Source organism: Oryza glaberrima, chromosome 2, assembly GCF_000147395.1.
Source record: "Oryza glaberrima chromosome 2, OglaRS2, whole genome shotgun sequence".
Taxonomy (NCBI): Eukaryota; Viridiplantae; Streptophyta; class Magnoliopsida; order Poales; family Poaceae; genus Oryza; species Oryza glaberrima.
The window spans coordinates 10,330,317-10,349,144 of record NC_068327.1 but is presented as its reverse complement, the minus strand read 5'-3'; the positions used below and the strand labels follow the sequence as shown (position 1 = coordinate 10,349,144).

The window sequence follows — 18,828 nt, the reverse complement described above, 5'->3', positions numbered from 1 at the left end:
ATAGCAAATTTTGCCTGTAAATTAAATGGCCTGAATATTCACTTATATGGATGCAGAAATCTGTTGGGAATGGTAGGCATTGGGATTCATATTATCACCAGTGACCAAGATGTGTTAGTTGCTACAAGAACACATGTCACTAAGATGTGCTAATGCTAATTTCTTCTAACACCAATTTAGATATTAATCAGGAAAAGTGGTGGAGAAAAAATTCAGCTGCAGATCAGCAATCGAACATGTGAATCACGAAAGATAAACCTGCAGGAATTGGATTGTGGGTCTGATGCATCACTCGATCAGAAGTTCAGAACCATGTACAGAGGATTTGTGCAAACTATTGCGCATCCCAGAAGAGTTGCTGTCATAACATCTGATGAATGCGAAGATCCAGACATCTTTTGAATTAATGTTTCCGGGAATCCGGCTGGGTTAAGAATTTCGTTTACCAAACCATTTTTTATGTAGGGGGAAATTGTTGTTTTTCAGAAACTGAACGAGCAAAACAGAGAACATTGTTCATGCTTACATTGTGTAATTACGAGGAATTCAAATTTTCATCCATTGAGTGATGTGTATTGAATTCAAATTATTGATTAGGTAATGAGATTTATATTGGGATGTATGAACTCCTTCCTAAAATAAACTCATGATCTATAACAAGAACTGGTATGAGGTTTTTCAACTCAACCACCTAATTAACATCAAATGCATGGGGGTCTGAGGTCTTGTGCGTGAAATCTGTATATTTCCAAATTTCTCACATAAATATTTTTCTTTTGAAATTATCATTGTTTAAGGTGTGTATACGGTAAGTTTGTTACTTTACAAATGCTTTTCATCTATATAAAAAAAATACTTTCACTAATTAAACAATCAAAATTTGAATCTTTAAGGTCGATAAGGTATAGCAAAATACCAATCCTTCAACTTATCGAATAGCCACCTGATCGATTTGTTGGCCTATGAAAAGATGTATATAAAAGATTCTTCTTGTGATGATGCATAAAACGAGTGCAACCGGGTTCAACGTTATATATGATTTTTGACTTTGTTTTGGTTTGTCATTTAAATTGGCAATTTTTATCAATCGTGAAAATTATCTTCACCGGAATTTATTTTTATTGTTTTACTCACTGGCATATGGTCCCCATTTAGGTTTGTTTTTATTTTAGTGCCACGTAAGCGCTACGTTGATGTCACATAGGAGTAAGATGAAGACAAAGTCAATCCGCCACGTAAGTGCTACGTAGGATGAAACCATCTCTAAAACCGCTGGGGAGTCGATTTCTTGAGGATAAATTATACCCGGTTCTACGGTTGGAGATATGATTCACCAAGGACATCAGTTGAGGAATGTAAAATAGACTTATTCCTTTTTATAATAATTAACCTTATCAACCATATGCCAACCATTAAACAGAATGTTTTTGCTCCGGTCAGAGAAAGCTAGCCTAAATAAGAAGCGGCTGCACTATATACACGTCAGTCCATTAGTAAATACTCCTAAGGGTGTGTTAGCTAGTTAGTTAGGAACACTTGTTCTACGCACGAAAAACGGAGCGGTCCATTAACACGTGATTAAGTAAGCATTAGCAAATTTTTTTTACAGAAATAGATTAATTTGATTTTTTAAAGCAACTTTTATATAGAAATTTTTGCAAAAAAAAAATACCGTTTAGCAATTTGAAAAGCATGCACGCGGAAAACGAGAGAGGGGAGTTGGGAACATGAGCTTCCGTTCCAAAATAATTGTCGCTTTGAGTTTTTGTTTGTAATTTTTAATCATTCGTCTTATTAAAAAATATAGAATTATTATTTATTTTGTTTGTGACTTGGTTTATTATCGAAAGCACTTTAATTATGACTTATCGTTTTTATATTTGCACCAATTTTTTAAATAAGACGAATGATCAAACGTTAAAAGAAAAAAAATTAAAACGACCACTATTTTATTATGGAGGTAGTAAATGAAATAACGAATGTACCCATGAAGCAGTCAGTCAGCCCTCTCTGTTGGAGTATTATTATATTACCGAAAACACGACGCCACCAAAAGTCAAATTACACACAAAAACTCAAATTACAAGTGTACTTTATATTACTCCCAACAGCTATGGTACTCCCTCCGTCCAAAAAAAAGACAAACCCTGGTTGCCGTGTCCAACGTTTGACCGTCCGTTTTATTTGAAAAAATTATGAAAAAAATTAAAAAAGATAAGTCACACATAAAGTATTAATCATATTTTATCATCTAACAATAATGAAAATACTAATTATAAAAATATTTCATATAAGACGGACAGTCAAACGTTGGCACGGAAATTCAAGGTTTGTCTTTTTTTTTTTAAGAAGGGGGGAGTAGATGACAGCGTGGATCTGGTGGGGCCAGGTTGGCTGAGTCCGTCGCGCAAACTTAACCCCCACGGCATATGCACACCGCACCGCCTTAATTATACTACCAATCCCTCACCAAATCCAATATTAATCCAGCCGCGTCGCGCAAATCCGCGAAGCAAACAACACACACGCGAGTACGCGACGCGAAACGGTCGCTAGTGCGGCGCGGCCCACCAACACTTATAGGAGTACGTACCAACACAAGAGTAGTTTACTACTTCTACTCCGTATTAGGGCTCCCAGATTTCCTCTCCTTCCTCGCGCCGCGGCGATCGGTTTCCGGCTTCCGAACCGCCAAAAATCCCCAAATCCGCCGCGAGACGAGAGGCGGGCGGCGATGTCGTCGTCGTCGGGGAGGTCGAGCAGGATCGCGGTGGTGACGGAGGACCGGTGCCGGCCCAGCAAGTGCGGCCAGCAGTGCCGCAAGCGCTGCCCCGTCAATGCCACCGGTATACATGTTTTTTTTTTTTTTATGTGCTTGTGCCGCCCCTCGATTATTCCAATCCGTTCTTGTTGATGATATCTCTGTTTTGCGCTAGCTGCCTCGGGGGGTTTTGGGTAGAGAAGCGGCAATTGGTATGGCTGCCTTGTGATTTTAGGTTGGTTCCCCTTTGTGGTTTGCATTGGTTGAGGCTGAAGCTCGATTTAATGATGCCCGTTGAGAAAAATAGTTCTAAGGATGTGGTGTGGCCTTTTGAGGAATTAGGATGGATTGTTTGCTTATAAAATTGAAATTGCAATAGTTGAAAGGGTTTAACGATTCGTTCGTTCACCACTGCAAATCCGCAATAGGCATCTTACCTATTTTGACAAAAGTATCATATATTATATTTGTGTTTATAGAACAAATATGGTGAGACAACAATACACGCCTGTGATGATACTTGATAGAGTATCATATATTATGTGTTTATAAAACAAATGTGGTAAAACAACCATATGCGCGATCGATGTTACCTGCTAGGCTGCTAACTCTTTGGCCCTTTGTTTGGGAAGTTTGGACTACCCTCCAGCGATGTGTTAATGCTTTAATCTAAATGTGTTGCAACATCTGGAAAGAATATTCTCCCCATTTTAAAATCTAAACAAACTAAACTAGTACCAGAGACTTCACCATTATGAAATTGTTTGGCATCGATTATTTCTTGTAATATGCACGAATATATATTTCAAGTAGTCCAAATGGCATAAGGGATCCCCCTCTGTTGCAATGCCATATTTTTCTAATATCTATTTATATTCATAGATGAAATGAGCTTTATTTCATTCAAATCTGCTCCTACTTCGTGCCGGTAATAATATGCTTTGAATTAGTCATTTCGCAAAGACATCACACATGAATGAAAGCAGTGACATCCTATTACCTGCTCCCAAGAGTAAGTGGGAACTTTCAGAACAATGAAAATCTTATTTTTCATGTCAACATGCTGACCTATATGTCTACTGAAGTTATTGGTTTAGTTATGCCTTCAAGTCACACACTTTAATGCAGTTAATTATTTTGGTATTCGATCTTTTTGAGATAAATTTTGAGTTTCTCAGATAAATTCATTCGTACTCTGTACACTAGGATTTATCTTTTGTTGTTCTATATCCATTAATTTTACTGCATCTGTACATTTTCCTTTCAGACAAAGGAAAAAGGCTTTTTATTTTGTTGATAGAGAAGATACTTATTTGTGCATGTGGCTTATGATTCTTTATCTACATTGGCAGGGCGTCAGTGCATAGAAGTTACTCCATCATCGAGAGTATCCTTAATTTCTGAGGAACTATGTATTGGATGTGGTATTTGTGTGAAGGTGTAACTGCTTTTCCGCTTGGCCTTCATTTTTTTGTATTTTCTTTCCAAATGTGCAATATTCTTAGCCTTGCTTCCTTTTTGTTATTATTATTTCAGGTATGTCCCTTTGATGCTATCCAGATTATAAACTTGCCAAGTGATCTTGACAAGGAGACGACACATCGCTATGGACCAAATTCATTTAAGCTTCACAGGTACAAAATCCTATTTTTAATACTAGCCACCTAGCTTTCTTTGAGTTGTATTTGATTTTTTAACTTTTTACACTATTGTAGTAGCTTAATGTTGTTTCCATGAAACTATTACCGATACACAATGGTACGATGCTTCTCACACATAACTACCTTCCTGAAACTTGATTTGAATTTTTTTTAAGGCTGCCTGTTCCAAGACCAGGGCAAGTGTTGGGCTTGGTAGGGACAAATGGTATTGGTAAATCAACGGCACTTAAAATTTTGGCAGGGAAGGTGAAACCCAACTTGGGTAAATTCACAGTAAGCAACACAGAGCACTATTTGTTATACTTGTTAATGGAAGTAATTGTAGGTTATGAAACTATTTATTGTGTTTGCAGGATCCCCCAAATTGGGATGAAATTCTGAGGAATTTCCGTGGATCTGAACTCCAGAAATACTTTACTCGTCTGCTGGAAGACAAAATGAAGGTACATTACAGAATTTATCAGAAAATTTCCCCTGCAGATGTAAAATTACAATGTTCTGTTTTCTGGTGCATATATGGTTATTACCTGTTCCCTCATTTGATTTATCATTTATCAATCATCTATATTTGACTAAATTTGAAACGCGTTAGATGGAATTCGAATATAGATGGACTGCAGATGTAATGTAACTATTTAGGATATTTCCCTTAAACATGTTCAGTTCTAGATTTTGTTTCTTAGTCACATATCATCCAAATTATTCATTGCTCTGATGATCATGGTTCAAGTATTTAAATCTTTTCAGTTATCCAGAAGCTAAATACTGACGTGGAAGATTTAACTGCCATTTAACTTGCTTTATAGTTGTACTTACATAGTAATGGTCAGATTTGTTACTGTGACACATTCTGTCTAATGCGTTCTAATTGATTACAGGCAACTATGAAACCACAATACCTTGATCACATTCCTAAATCTGTTAAAGGGAAGGTTGGAGATCTTCTTAGCAAGAAAGATGAGAGACATATGAAAAACCTACTGTGTGATACTCTCGAATTGAATCAAGTTCTTGACCGAGATGTCTCAGCTCTATCTGGTGGTGAACTCCAGAGATTTGCAATAGCTGCCCGTGCTATGGAAGAAGCAGATGTTTATATGTTTGATGAGCCATCCTGCTATCTTGATGTGAAGCAAAGGCTGAAAGCTGCACAAGTTATTCGCTCTTTGCTTCAGCCCAAAAAGTAAGAAGAGTCCCATTTGACCAAATCAGAACATTTAAACTGCACACTTTGCATTTGGCAAGCAAGTTTTCCTTTGTTTTTTGCAGCTATGTAATTGTTGTGGAGCATGATCTTAGCATACTGGACTACCTATCAGACTATATATGCTGTCTTTATGGGACTCCTGGAGCATATGGTGTTGTTACTTTGCCCTCTTCTGTTAGAGAAGGAATCAACATTTTCCTGAATGGCTTTATAACAACAGAAAACCTACGTTTCCGCGAGGAGAAACTTACATTTAGAGTAAGGGCTATGATTATGAGCACCATAACTTCAATTCTTATGTGTTCTGACTCTAATGCAATGCTATTTGCTTCCTTAGGTTACCGAGTCTACTGAGGAAATCGTAGAGGGTCAGACATACCAATGCTACCAATATCCTACAATGACAAAGACAAGGTGTGGCTTTAAGCTATCAGTCACTGAAGGCAGCTTTAATGATTCCCAGATAATTGTAATGCTTGGTGAGAATGGTACTGGGAAGACGACATTTATCCGTATGCTGGTACACACCTTATTTTTGTCAAATATATTTTGCAGTAATACGAAGATCTCTACTTTTGATTATAACCCTCAAGATTGTTCTTATCTGAATTTCAGGCAGGACGAGTGAAGCCAGACAAAGTAGGAGACGAAGAAGTTGATGTGCCTGAATACACTGTCTCATACAAGCCTCAGGAATTGATATCTAAATATAGCTCTACAGTGAGGGATCTTCTATTCGAGAAAGTACCTGGATCATGCACTCAAGCCCAGTTCAGATCTGATGTCATGAAACCACTGAAAATTGAGCAACTCATGGACAGGCAGGTTCCAACTCTTTCTGGAGGGGAGCTGCAAAGGGTTGCGCTTTGTCTTTGTCTTGGGAAGGTAATAACTTTGGATTACCCCGCTACAGTCTCTTTTCAAATCATTGTTGTGGGTAGAAAAGTTCCTTATGTATTTTAAGCCCTTCAGATGTTAGACAAAAATACCTTGTTTGCATTAACCCAATGCTTTATTTTGAGAAGAAATCGGGACCTTATCTCAAAAATTCATTTAGGCTGTATAGTGTAGGAAAGAAGATCTGTGCACTACTACACACTCTGCAAAATCAACTATCTTTCATTCGCTACATTCTTTTTCCACATCAACAATAGGAGGGCAAGTTTACTTTGCTACTTTTATGGTGAACTTTACAGTATGTTTTAAACTTTCAAGCATAGACTCATATGTTGCACTATTTCTGTGTCCTCCTGACCAAACTATCCCACAAGCATCAGTGATGAGTTTATTATTCATCAATGTCTCTACAACTTAGGTGGGAAAATAGTTTGGCAATACTGATTCGCAATGCCTAGAACTGCAGATTACATTTTGTGGATTGTTGGTATATTTTTCTTCTCCATTTTTCTTTTGAGGAAACTAGATGAGCCATAATAATGTAATTATATTATTTTTAAACAACACTGCAGCACATTTGTCTAGGCTATGAAGCTGACACATATTTCTTAGACTATTGTAAGAACGTTCTCAAGTTTTGACAGCAGATCTAGGAGAAAAGAGAACAACTACCAGTACATTCTTTCTATTAAACATGTTTATTGTTAATGATGCATATAGATTGTAATTTAAACCATGAATCCCTAGTTAGAAAAGTTTATGCTCAAGGAATATACTCCCTCCGTCCCAAAATATAAACATTTTTAGCATAGTGACAAGTCAAATATTTTTAACTTTGACAATTAATAGCAAAAAAAAAAGATATTTATCATTAAACAAACTATCATAATATGCAACTCTTTTTATTTAAAACATATTACTTTTATAGATATTATTGGTCAAAGTAGCATCTCGAAGACCATATTAGGGTCCAAAAATGCTTATATTTTGGGACGGAGAAAGTAGTCTATATAACTATTGGTCATCTCGACAGTGCATCAATTAGTATTGATTTTTACATGGCATTTTGTTTGCAGCCTGCTGATATTTACCTCATAGATGAACCAAGTGCCCATCTTGATTCAGAGCAGCGCCTTCTTGCAACGAAGGTCATAAAAAGATTTATCCTCCATGAAAAGAAAACTGCTTTTGTCGTTGAGCACGATTTTATCATGGCAACCTACCTTGCTGACAAGGTGGTGGTTTTTGAGGGAAAACCTTCTGTTGACTGTATTGCAAATGCACCAGAACCCCTGGCCTCTGGGATGAACCGTTTTCTTTCAGTAAGTTCAAATCCCTCCTTCTACTGCCTCCTGCGTTATACCAAGTGAGGATAGTGGATAGCCCTGAAAATTTTCATGCAAAGGTTTCCTGAAAATAACATGGACATAGTCAGAATGTTGCTTTTTTAGAGGATCAAGTGATAAGTACTGAATATTTCAGACGGTATTATAAGAATTTTAGTGGGAAGTACTTGAATTTAATTTCTCTGTGTTCCACAGCATCTTGATGTCACCTTTAGGAAAGATCCTACAACCTACAGGCCTAGGATCAACAAGCTGGGTTCTATAAAGGATGCTGAGCAGAAAGCTGCAGGATGTTACTACTACCTTGAGTATTAACGTAAGATAAAATTCCCCCTCACTCTGTTAGTTATCTAACAACACTGCAATAGCATGCCGTTCATGTACTTTTCCTCGTGTTAACAGAAAGCTTTCGCAAGGGGCAACTCTACTTCAGCAAAAGCTCCTTCGGAGCAGAACAGCTCGGCTCGCGTTATCATGCACATACTTGCACGCATACATGAGTCTGCCAGTGCTCTCGGTATGTCTTTGCACTGCTTTCCAATAAGCATTATAGTAGATGCTCTTTGATGTTTAAATTGACATGCAGATTGGTCATCTATCTTTACAGGAATGTTTTGGCACGGCACCAGGGTATGCCCCGGAACTTCGTGGGCAGGATCGATTTGAAATGACATCTGAAATCTAAGCACAAGCACTATATATAGCATGGGAGGTAAGTTTCTACTCATTTGCATTAGGAACTGCATTAATTGGGATAATTTCACCAAATATCCCCTGCTCTCTGTAGGTTGGGTTGATGAAATTTTATGAAGATCGGGGTGAAGCTATTGCCTGAATTGGACGGGGTTTGAACAAGTGATCAAATCAGGGTTGAATTGTATTTTTGAAGTTGTCGAGAAAATGCAAGTTGTTATCGCAGTCTGCAGTTAAATGCACGTTTCAGTGACTTCTTATTAGTCTATTGTTGGATTAATTAGTATCGTTTATGGCTTTTATGCTAAAAATATATCTTGAATTGTGATTTTGGTATTGTGCTTGCTTGGTATTTTCGTTTCACCAAGTAGTACTCTGTTTGCGTTGTAGAACAGAGACAGACGAATAAATATCGTGCTTTGATTGGTTTTATTTTGTCCATCTGCTATCATGCCAAACTCTCAGACATGGTTATGCAAAAACAGCAGCTGGTTATCTCTTATCATCATGCGGCCGGCATATTCCTAAAATTGATCTAATAAAGTGCATTCGTGCAGAGAAATGCTACAACACTAAACTGTAACCAATGCGGATCCAGGATTTCAAAGTTGGTTATTCCCGTCTAAAAAAAAGTTCATAGTAAAAAAAAAATCAATGGTTCACAGTATGTCAATATCGATAATCGAAGAAATAAAACTATAAATTATTACATGGTACCTCTAATTTTCTATTTCGGTTACTTCATGGCTTGGAAGAGTAGTTTTAATTCTGCGTTCCTTCATGGCTTGAAAGCGGTTTATCATATCACAGTCCTTGACTTTCGAAAACATCTTACGCTCAATAAATGTGACCAAGCAATCATTCAAGTATTGATCCCCCAGCCTGTTTCTCAATTTATTCTTTACATAATTCATAGCAGAAAAGATTATTTCAACACTAGCTGTTACTAATGTAAGTTCTAGAACCAATTTAAGAAGCTTCTAAACAATCTCATGTCTATTGTGTAACTTTGTTTCAACAATCATAATGGAAAGATCAGCAAGATTTTTCACTTTCTAAACCTTTCATCTATACACATCTTAGTGAGGAAGAGTACTTGGCTAACTAATATATATACATGTGTATATGTTGAAGTATACTTGTTTCTTGATAAAAAAAAGTTAGGTATTCCTGAGAATACATAGGAATCATTGTAGCTCCGCCCCTGACTGTAACAACAATAAGATCACACTATATGTTTGCTTTCTTATCTGGCTGCCCTAAATTCTGAATTTAAACAATAATAGTCATAAGACTCGTACATGTTTTTCTTTTCATGAACATAATACATTTTTTAGGTGAATGTTAAGAGAACTGAGTTAAATCAAAATATCTTAGGACATATTCTGTTCTCTGCATCTCTCTAGCTTGACTCATCTCCCTCGTTCATACTGAACTTGGCCAGACTAAGGAAAGACATATGAAGCTGTTTGGTTGCCTGTATTGGATGAGTCTGCATATGGTTAGATGTTGTTGGTTGCAGCAAAGGTAGAGGGAAAGACATACCTGCTGACCTGCATGTAGGAGATGTTGGTTGTATTGATACATTTGGAGTGTAGATAACTTCTCTTGTGGTGGAAGGTTACACCGTGAAGTTTGTGGATGAAAATTTATCCCTAAATCAGTTTATGGGTAGTGATGTTACTCCATCATGGAGATTACATATTAGATTTTTGTTTTGAGTATGTGGCCATCTAATTTTTGCACACTCACTTTTTCACTGTTTTATTTAAAGAACACATGCATTTTGCATGTTACTGTATCTCAATGTGTTTTCTTGTCTGGCTAGCTCAAACAAAACGTTATGTGATTACTATAGCCAAATACATATACATGATCTCATTCAATATGCTTATATATTTGACAATTTAAAATAACCATATGGGTATGCATATCATTGGCAAGTTTTCCACAATAAGGAACCAATCAGATAAACATGTAGTTAAATACATATACGAGATTAAACCAACTATGTCATCTGCGTCCTGTTTATTAGCTTTGTATAGACATCTTCAAACTCATGAGCCCTGTAAGGAACAATGTATAAGTAGCATGATCTCAAATTTGTAGCAAGGTTGTGCATTACTTTATCATCACTTGCATTAGCGTACAAGGAGATACCAAAATGCAAGCTAAAACTAACTGATTTCGTTTCCTGGCCAAATCGAAATATATACCAAGATCATGTGTATATTTGTCGCTATCAATTAAAACAATGAAGGAAAAGGCAACAAGCCAACAACAGAGAAGGATGTTAAATCAGCATGGTGCAATCATCACTGGCATTTTCTCACTGGAGGAGATGTGATAAATATCTAATCATATCAGTCCACGTATCAGACTTGACCATAACATATCAGAGGAAGTGGTTGTTTAGTTGCCCAACCATAATGGAAAAAAAACAAGTGTAGTATCTAGTCACATCAGTGTAAAAGAGTTGGCACAAAGAACTATACAAAATTCAGGAAAAATGAACAGAGAGCAAGTGAATATATGTTCATACCATCGCAAACAGAGAGCAAGCTTAATGGGTATTTTGAACCTTGAGTTTTCAGTGCATCCTCCGACAATATCAACGTTATTATACCAGACATCATAGTTGCAATGGCTATTAATCCCACGAATCGCGATATAGCAAGAAGTATCTTGTAGAGAAATATCTTTCCGATGCCACCTGAACCATCGATAAAAAAAAACCTAGCTCTTCTTATTAACTACATGATCTCATCAAATTTTGTACATTGCTCATCATTATGTTCTTGAAAAATTTACTTGATTGACAAGAACAAATAAATGCATTAAGAAATTATTGGTAAATAGGATAATAAAATTTAATAAAAAATAAACATACCGGTATAAAAATAATCTCACCTCGGAAAGGCCATAATGTATGATATACTTCCCTATTGAATGAAGCAAATGATGTACTTCCTCCATCCTAAAATATAGCTACCTAGTACCAGATGTGACATTACCTATTACTACGAATCTGGACAGACAGACTGTCCAGATTCGTAGTAATAGGTAATGTCACATCCTGTATTTTGGGACAGAGGTACGTAGTATGTCTCTAAGCACTATCTGCTATACTAGGTTGGTGTTATTGTAGTTGTAATCTCAAGATATTAAATCCTTGTGCTTGTCCCATAGTGCACGAATATTTGTGGTCTCATAAAATACTTGTGTAGTCGCAAATAACCAACGTAGAGCAACTAGCATTTTGGCAGTCATGTCCGTCTTCATAAGCTCGCTCTTCTTGCATGCATTCCTAAAGGTAAAGTATGTGAAACCAGATATTGTTCTCAAATCCTCATATGAGGTTGCACCTCTCACATGTTCAAAAGCACTCCTAATTAAGTAGTTCTCTCTCCTTTTATAGGGTACACATACACAATCAAGTCCAACATTACCTTTCTTATTTTTCTTTTTATCCATACTTTTTTACCTTGGTCCACCAATATTCTTCTGGGAAACTCCTTGGATAATAAGGAAACTTACATCCGGATCTATGCGATTCATTTCGAAATACTTAATAAGTGTTGTTATAGGAGATGGCCTGCTGACAACATTCTCAAGATTACCAAAACCATCATAGGTAACATAATGCATGTTAGGCAAATGAAGTTGGAGCTGAGAAACAACTAGATAGATACCGAACAGGGGGAAACTAATAATATTGTACATACTTATAGTTCACATTGGTGATACGCCTCTAGCATCCCTATATTGATGAATTTCATAGATTCCCTTAGCCGAGTCGACCGAGAACAATATATAGTCATGACCTTTATATACATACTTATATAACTTCATAGATTTTATTCTTGAGCAAGCTTTAACATTGATATGACAATTGTATCACATAAGCAGTCAAGGATTGTATGGGACCACCCACTTGTTGTCTAACCTTGCACCTCTGATCTTAACACAATGTCCATCATCTCTCCTCGTGTATAAAGTGTATGTGTTGTTTCCTTGTGTTGCTTGATAGAATTGTCAATGATAGTGAAAGCAACGCTCTTCGTCGACCATGCAAGCACACTTTTTATTTAGTTCATCACATGGTAATGTGCATATGCTTGATGACTAGATGATGCAATATAGGGTTATTATCTTTGTATGTTATCTCTGCGCAAATTACTTTATCATATCTATCTAGGAGTATTAACTATTGTCTGGCTTCATGATCAATATGATATGTTAATATGGTAAGGCCCTCTTTTAAAACTCGGTAACATGAGCGTACGCTTAAACTTCTCCGAAATATATTTTTTGCCCAAGTGTCATATCTGTGAAGTACCTATACAAGTTCGTACATAAAGGCCATGATAATGCGTCACCCGTCGATCCTAAATAGCAAATCAATTAAAATTCGTTAGTACGAGCATGCTAGATACATATCACCACTATGTATATGTATATGTATATAGGGATGCACTAAACCGCGCCTGGGGTGCGCGATAACTAAAATGCTCCCCTCACATAGACCCCCCCTCCCCCAGGCACGCCACACACAAACACAACCAACGCAGAAGTTGCAACGCGGTAACAGTGATAGGTTACATAGAGCAACTATATTACATTCAATATTAGTAGGTTCGATGAGTAACTCAATTACTCTATTTTGATTGGCCCCGCACAAAAAAATGCGGTACAGTTGAAGCTGCAGTTATACTTTTGAAGGTGCAGTTGAGTAATTGAATTACTATGAGTATGCCTAGTTTCGATACGAGCAACAAAGTTACTAATTGTTGTTTGTAACATATAGGATGTTAAAATATAAAAGTAATGTGTGTGAGAGCAATCATAGGATGTTGTGCATTTTTTTCTGAATTTTTTTCCATGAAATAAAGGGATATCGTGAGCGGTAGTTAAGCCCTAGGTATTGATCGATTGATCACGTGTACTCCTGGATCCGGAATAACCACCTTCCGTACTGTGTAGAGGAGGAAGGTGGTTCCACACAGTGGACTTACCTTTGCATACCTAAAATCTATCACGTCTAGCGCAAATGCATCGCCGGTAATCCCAAGAATGGAGTCGCTGATACCATCTTTTGCTTCTTCCCCATTATCCAGATCAAGAGTTGGCGGTGATCATCCTGGGAGTCATCATGCAAATGTCAGGAATCCTAGCAGTACATCAGCGTCGCCAGGATCCCCAACTGGAGTGGTTTAGCTTCCATGCGTTGACTCATGACGCCTGACAAGGATGTTCTGTACACACATGTAAGTTTTCCTGAACAACAAATGAATTACTTTGAACTACTTTTCCATGTTTAACTGATTAATGATGTATTGGACAATAGTTGGCGTTGTATTACGGAAGATTACAATTTTATACTTTCTAAATTTTCTATATGTCCAATTTCCAATTATGGTCATGTTGATGGAAGAAAAAAAATTGATTAGAGGGTCCCCATGTTAGAGAGGAAATGGTCCCAAAAGTAGGAATGGTTTTTGGGTCGTATGAAAAGATGTGTACTTTTTGGGTCGTATAAAAAGGCATATAATTGTTACGAGAGATACTCCTACCATGCTGGTTTTGATTTGAAAAATAAGCCACAAGAAACCTAGTTTCAGAGAGATTTGCTGCACCCGCGACAGGAAGAACAAATATGTTGAGATGAATCAAAGAGTGAGCGTAGGTGGGTTTCAGTTAGGTTTTTTTTTTTTGCATATGTTAAGGTGATGAATTTTATTTAATGACATCTTCATTACAATTCATCTAAAAAAATTCCTCACCTTAACATATGCCTACGCTGAAAAAAAATCCTAACTGAAACCCGCCTACGCTCACTTTTTGATTCTTCTCAACATATTTGTTCTTCCCCTCACGGGTGCAACAAATCTCTCTGTAACTAGGTTTCATGCGGCTTTTTTTCAAATCAAAACCAGCATGGTAGGAGTATCTATCGTAAAAATTGTACGTCTCTCCATACGACCCAAAAACCATTCCTACTTTTGGGACCATTTCCTCTCTAACATGGGGACCCTCTAATCAACTTTTTTCTTCCATTAACATGACCATAATTGGAAATTGCGGACAAAGAAAATTTGGAAAGTATAAAATTGTAATCTTCTGCAATACAACGTCAACTACTGTCCGATACATCATTCATTAGTTAAACATGGAAAAGTAGTTCAAAGTAATTCACTCATCGTTCAGGAATACATACACGAGTGTACGGAACATCCTTATCAGGCGTATTCATGACACATGAGTCAACGCACGGAGGCCGAACCCCTCTAATTGGGGATCCTGGCGATGCTGATGTACTTCCAGGCTGCTCGACAGTCGCATGATGACTCCCGGGATGATCACCGCCAACTCTTAATCTGGATGATGAGGAAGAAGAAGAAGATGGTATCGGCGACTCCATTCTTCGGGTTACCGGCGATGCATTTGCACTAGAAAGGGTGGATTTCAGATATGCAAAGTTGAGTCCACTGTGTGGAAGGAACCACCCTCCTCCTCTACATAGTACGGAAGCCGGTTATTCCGGATCCAGGAGTACACTTTATCAATCGATCAATACCTAGACCTGAACTACCACCCATGATATCCCTTTACTTCAGGGGAAAAAAATCCACAAAAAAAAGGCACTACATCCTATGACTAGGGATGGCAGTTTTGCTTGTTTGCCTGTTTACCCACGGGTAAAAACCCTAATAGAGTTGGGTTTGTTCTCCATTTAGTATCCATGGGTTTTTTATTGGGTTAAAACCTGTACCCAGCGGGCACACAGGCACGAGCATGGGTAGTCAGCTTCGCCCGTTTACCCGCGAAACCAACTTACATGTGGGCCCTCAGTCAACTTAGTATAAAAATCACCATCTAAAATCTTTAGGGTTTCTCTCCCTCCTCCCACTCCCAGCCACCTCTCCTCGCATCTCCTCGACTCCTCCTCCCAGCCGCCTCGGTCTCCGCCGGTGCCCCCACCCCAGCCAGCCAGTCGTCGCCGTGAGAGGACGGGAGAGGCTCACCGCATGGCCGCAGGAGGGGACGGGAGGGGCTAGCCAGTGGCCGGAGGGGACAGGAGGGGCTTCACCTCCGGGAGGAAGCTGCGGCCGCCGTCTGCGCCGAGCTCCCCACCGGTCGGTCGTCGACTTCCTCTAGCCGGGCCCGCTCTGTCTGCGGCCGCTGTCGCCACCGCCTCCTGCCTCCACTGCGCCGAGCCACGGAGGTCCCCCCTCCCCCCCGGTCGCCACCGCCTCCGGACCTCCAGCCCTCCGGTCGTCGGCAAGGGGTATTGCCCTTCTTTTCCCCATCTATTCCCCTTCTCTCCTCTGGATTTAGGTATCTATTTTCTCGATCTAGTCTCTCTTGATTTTGTTCTGTTATTTGTGATTTGATTGCTAGTGATTTGAACTAATGGTAACTCCGGCAAGCAGCAGCAAGCATGCAAGTACTCCGGCCAGTAGCAGCCGGCGTTTGAAGTTTGTTTATTGTGCTAAACTATGTCATTTGAAGTTGTGATTGATGAACTTGGAATGCTTGTATTGAACTTGGTACAACTGTACCCTTTCTTTAAATTGTAACATTGTCTTTACTTGTGGGAATTATGGTTGAACTGATATAATTGGACGGGTAAACGGGCATGCCCGCGGTCACATGGCACCCGCGGGCAATGGGCATAGGAAGTACTCCTTGCCCGTCATGTAGTAACGGGCATAAATTACCTTGCGGGCACGGGCATGGGCAGTCACTACCCGTGCCCGTCGTGCCCGACTGCCATCCCTACCTATGACTGCTCTCACACACGTTACTTTTATATTTTAGTAAAATAATTATTTAGAATACAAACTACTATCTTTATCTTTAATCGTAGTTTAGCGCATCCCTATCTTTATCTTTACCTACTTAAAAGATTCGTAGTGTTTCTACCGTCCCACCTAGCATACCTGTTTTCGTCGTCCCACCTAACATAACACGTGACGTCCCTTCCGTGCAACATCAATCAAGCCCAAGTCTTGTTACATGTGATAGCACAGAAATATAAAATCAGAAATATAATCTAACTTCTCGCCTAGCCAAAGACACAAAACTTCCTATTTCTATTTATAGAGCCACAGTGCGATCTGTACCAGACCGATTAGAGTCCCTTGCATGCTCAATTATTCTCAAATCGTGTTTGATTCGTGTCGGACTCTTCATGCAAGAGCGGGAAGGAGAGATAGCAAGCATGTGTCCTTGCATCGAATCGAATGATCATGCATGATGTGACCTTGTGTTACATGCATACGAGAGATCAGAGGTGAACAATAGCAGTGAAAATTAAGAGATGCTAAATTCCGGTATATTGCTTTCTTACTTTTTTCCCTCTAATTCTAATAGAGTTTTTTTTCTTCATTTCATTTTCCGGATCATCGAGTTTTTTTTCCAAAGAAAAATTGTTTGTATGAATATTAATTTTATGTGATATTTGTTCTATTTGATTTAGTAGATTTTACAAGCCTCTCTCCCACTAACCTCTCTCCCGTCCACTCTCCCTCACGATGCCGGCGGCGGGCTCGTGTGATGGCGGCGCGCTCGGGTGAAGATTCGGAGTAGAAAAGTAGTGTTTTGTAATTTTCTACCTACTATCTATTGTAAGATATTCGAATGATTAATTGATTATGTTCTAACTTTTGTAACTTCAAACTTAAATGTTGGTTTTAAGCAAGCTGTGATGTTGTGAGATATGTTGCTACATTTCAATTATATTTTTTTACTTTTTTTTGGCACATTTGGCTTGAATATGCGATATTTGGCTTGAATTCACAACTGAAGACGCCCGCTCCTGATCAAATTACAGGAGACAGATCGAGCAGCGACGACCGAACGATTGTCATACCGGAGGGAAACAAAGGGGTTCATATGAGGTATGAAGTGTGAGGAATAGTTTAGTTCTGGGAGATAGCATAACAAAAGAGAATTATAATTTTGTACTACTTTATTCACTAAAAGTGGAATGGAATAGAGTTCTCTCTTCTTAAATACTGTCTCCCTACAGGCTAAAGAGTAAAGACTAGATTGAAGTAGCACATCAGAGAAAGGCAACCTTTTATTCACACGAATCTCGCGATAAACCGGTTCGTCGAGTGGTTCCTCGATCCTCCGCCGCCGTGACGCCGTCGCCGCGCACGTGCTGCTCCTTCCTCCGCCAAGGATCGCGATTTGCCGGTGGGAGTTGGGACGGCACTCGCGGCTCAATCAGGCGAGGCGGTGAGGGCTTTTCATGGGGAGAGGGGGATGACCTGTGCGTCGTTGGATCCAAAACGTAGATGGTTTTTGGACCGTCGGATTATTTCTTCGCGACTTGGGCCAACGTCGGATTGCTTAACTTACTTGGGCCGTCCCGTCATATCCGAGCCCAACCCGAATCGTCACCTACTTCAACCGCGTCGAGGAGTCCGTCGTCGCCGCCGAGGGGAATAAGTTCACCGGCCGTGTGTCAACTTTACACCGAGATTTTTAAGATAATATGTATCCCTAAATTATGTAAAATCGTGCATAAAATATCCCAAGACAATATATATGGGTGGTTTCACTGATTTGGGCATCCTAGTCAGAAAAAAAATATATATGTGTGGGGCCCACATGTAAGTGAGAGAAAACGGTGTGGGCCCCACATCTCTCCTTTCTTCTCTTTTTCTCTTATCATCTCTCCTTGTTCTCTCCGGCGCAGCTGCAGATGAGGGAGAGGCGGCCTGCCAGTGGCGATAGAGGGGGAGAGAGGGGACCGACGGCGGAGCGGGCACGGAGGCGGCGGGAGAGGGAGAGAGAGACGTCCAGCGATGGAGCGGGGGCGGCGGGAGAGGGGGAGATAGGCGGCCGGCGCGACGGCGACGGAAGGAGCTGCTCGCCGATGCACTGTCGCGTCGGCAATGGTGGGTCGTTGGATTCCAGCCGTCCGGCGTGTCGTCGCCATCGATGGGGTCGTCGTCGGTGTCGTGAGCAGGTGGTTCGCACATCCTCATCGTCGATGGGGTCATCGTCGGCCCGACAGCGGCGCCGGTCGTCGGCGCTGCCGACTCCGCCCTACGCGCCACGACGACTCCGCCCCACCACGCCGCCTCCGACTCCGCCTCATCGCGTCGCCGTCGACTCCGCACCACCACGCTGCCGACTCCGCCCCACCACCCATCGCCTCCGCTCCTCTTCACCATGCCAGATCCGGTGGGCCACGTCAACTCTGCCCCATGGCACCGCTGACGACTCCGGTGGGCTGCGCCATGGACT

At 39.9% G+C, this 18,828-nt stretch overlaps 1 protein-coding gene across 1 annotated transcript; it reads left to right on the top strand.

The window, feature by feature from the left end:
* Positions 1–2,598: 2,598 nt before the first annotated feature.
* Positions 2,599–9,354, top strand: LOC127761079 (ABC transporter E family member 2-like). The gene is made up of 14 exons (XM_052285298.1): positions 2,599–2,846; positions 4,114–4,199; positions 4,298–4,395; positions 4,578–4,695; positions 4,776–4,865; positions 5,301–5,605; positions 5,692–5,887; positions 5,967–6,149; positions 6,245–6,514; positions 7,603–7,848; positions 8,068–8,188; positions 8,275–8,389; positions 8,480–8,584; positions 8,660–9,354. The coding sequence occupies exons 1-11, from the start codon at positions 2,735–2,737 to the stop codon at positions 8,185–8,187; spliced, it is 1,824 nt and encodes a 607-aa protein (XP_052141258.1). The 5' UTR covers positions 2,599–2,734; the 3' UTR covers position 8,188; positions 8,275–8,389; positions 8,480–8,584; positions 8,660–9,354.
* Positions 9,355–18,828: the final 9,474 nt, after the last annotated feature.

What these genes read in the sequence shown, in the direction of transcription:
- LOC127761079 (XM_052285298.1), top strand. Translation starts at nt 2,735, where the DNA reads ATGTCGTCGTCGTCGGGGAGGTCGAGCAGGATCGCGGTGGTGACGGAG. An exon ending in AATTCATTTAAGCTTCACAG is followed by an intron (nt 4,396 to 4,577) that starts GTACAAAATCCT and finishes ATTTTTTTTAAG; the next exon opens with GCTGCCTGTTCCAAGACCAG. An exon ending in CGACATTTATCCGTATGCTG is followed by an intron (nt 6,150 to 6,244) that starts GTACACACCTTA and finishes TCTGAATTTCAG; the next exon opens with GCAGGACGAGTGAAGCCAGA.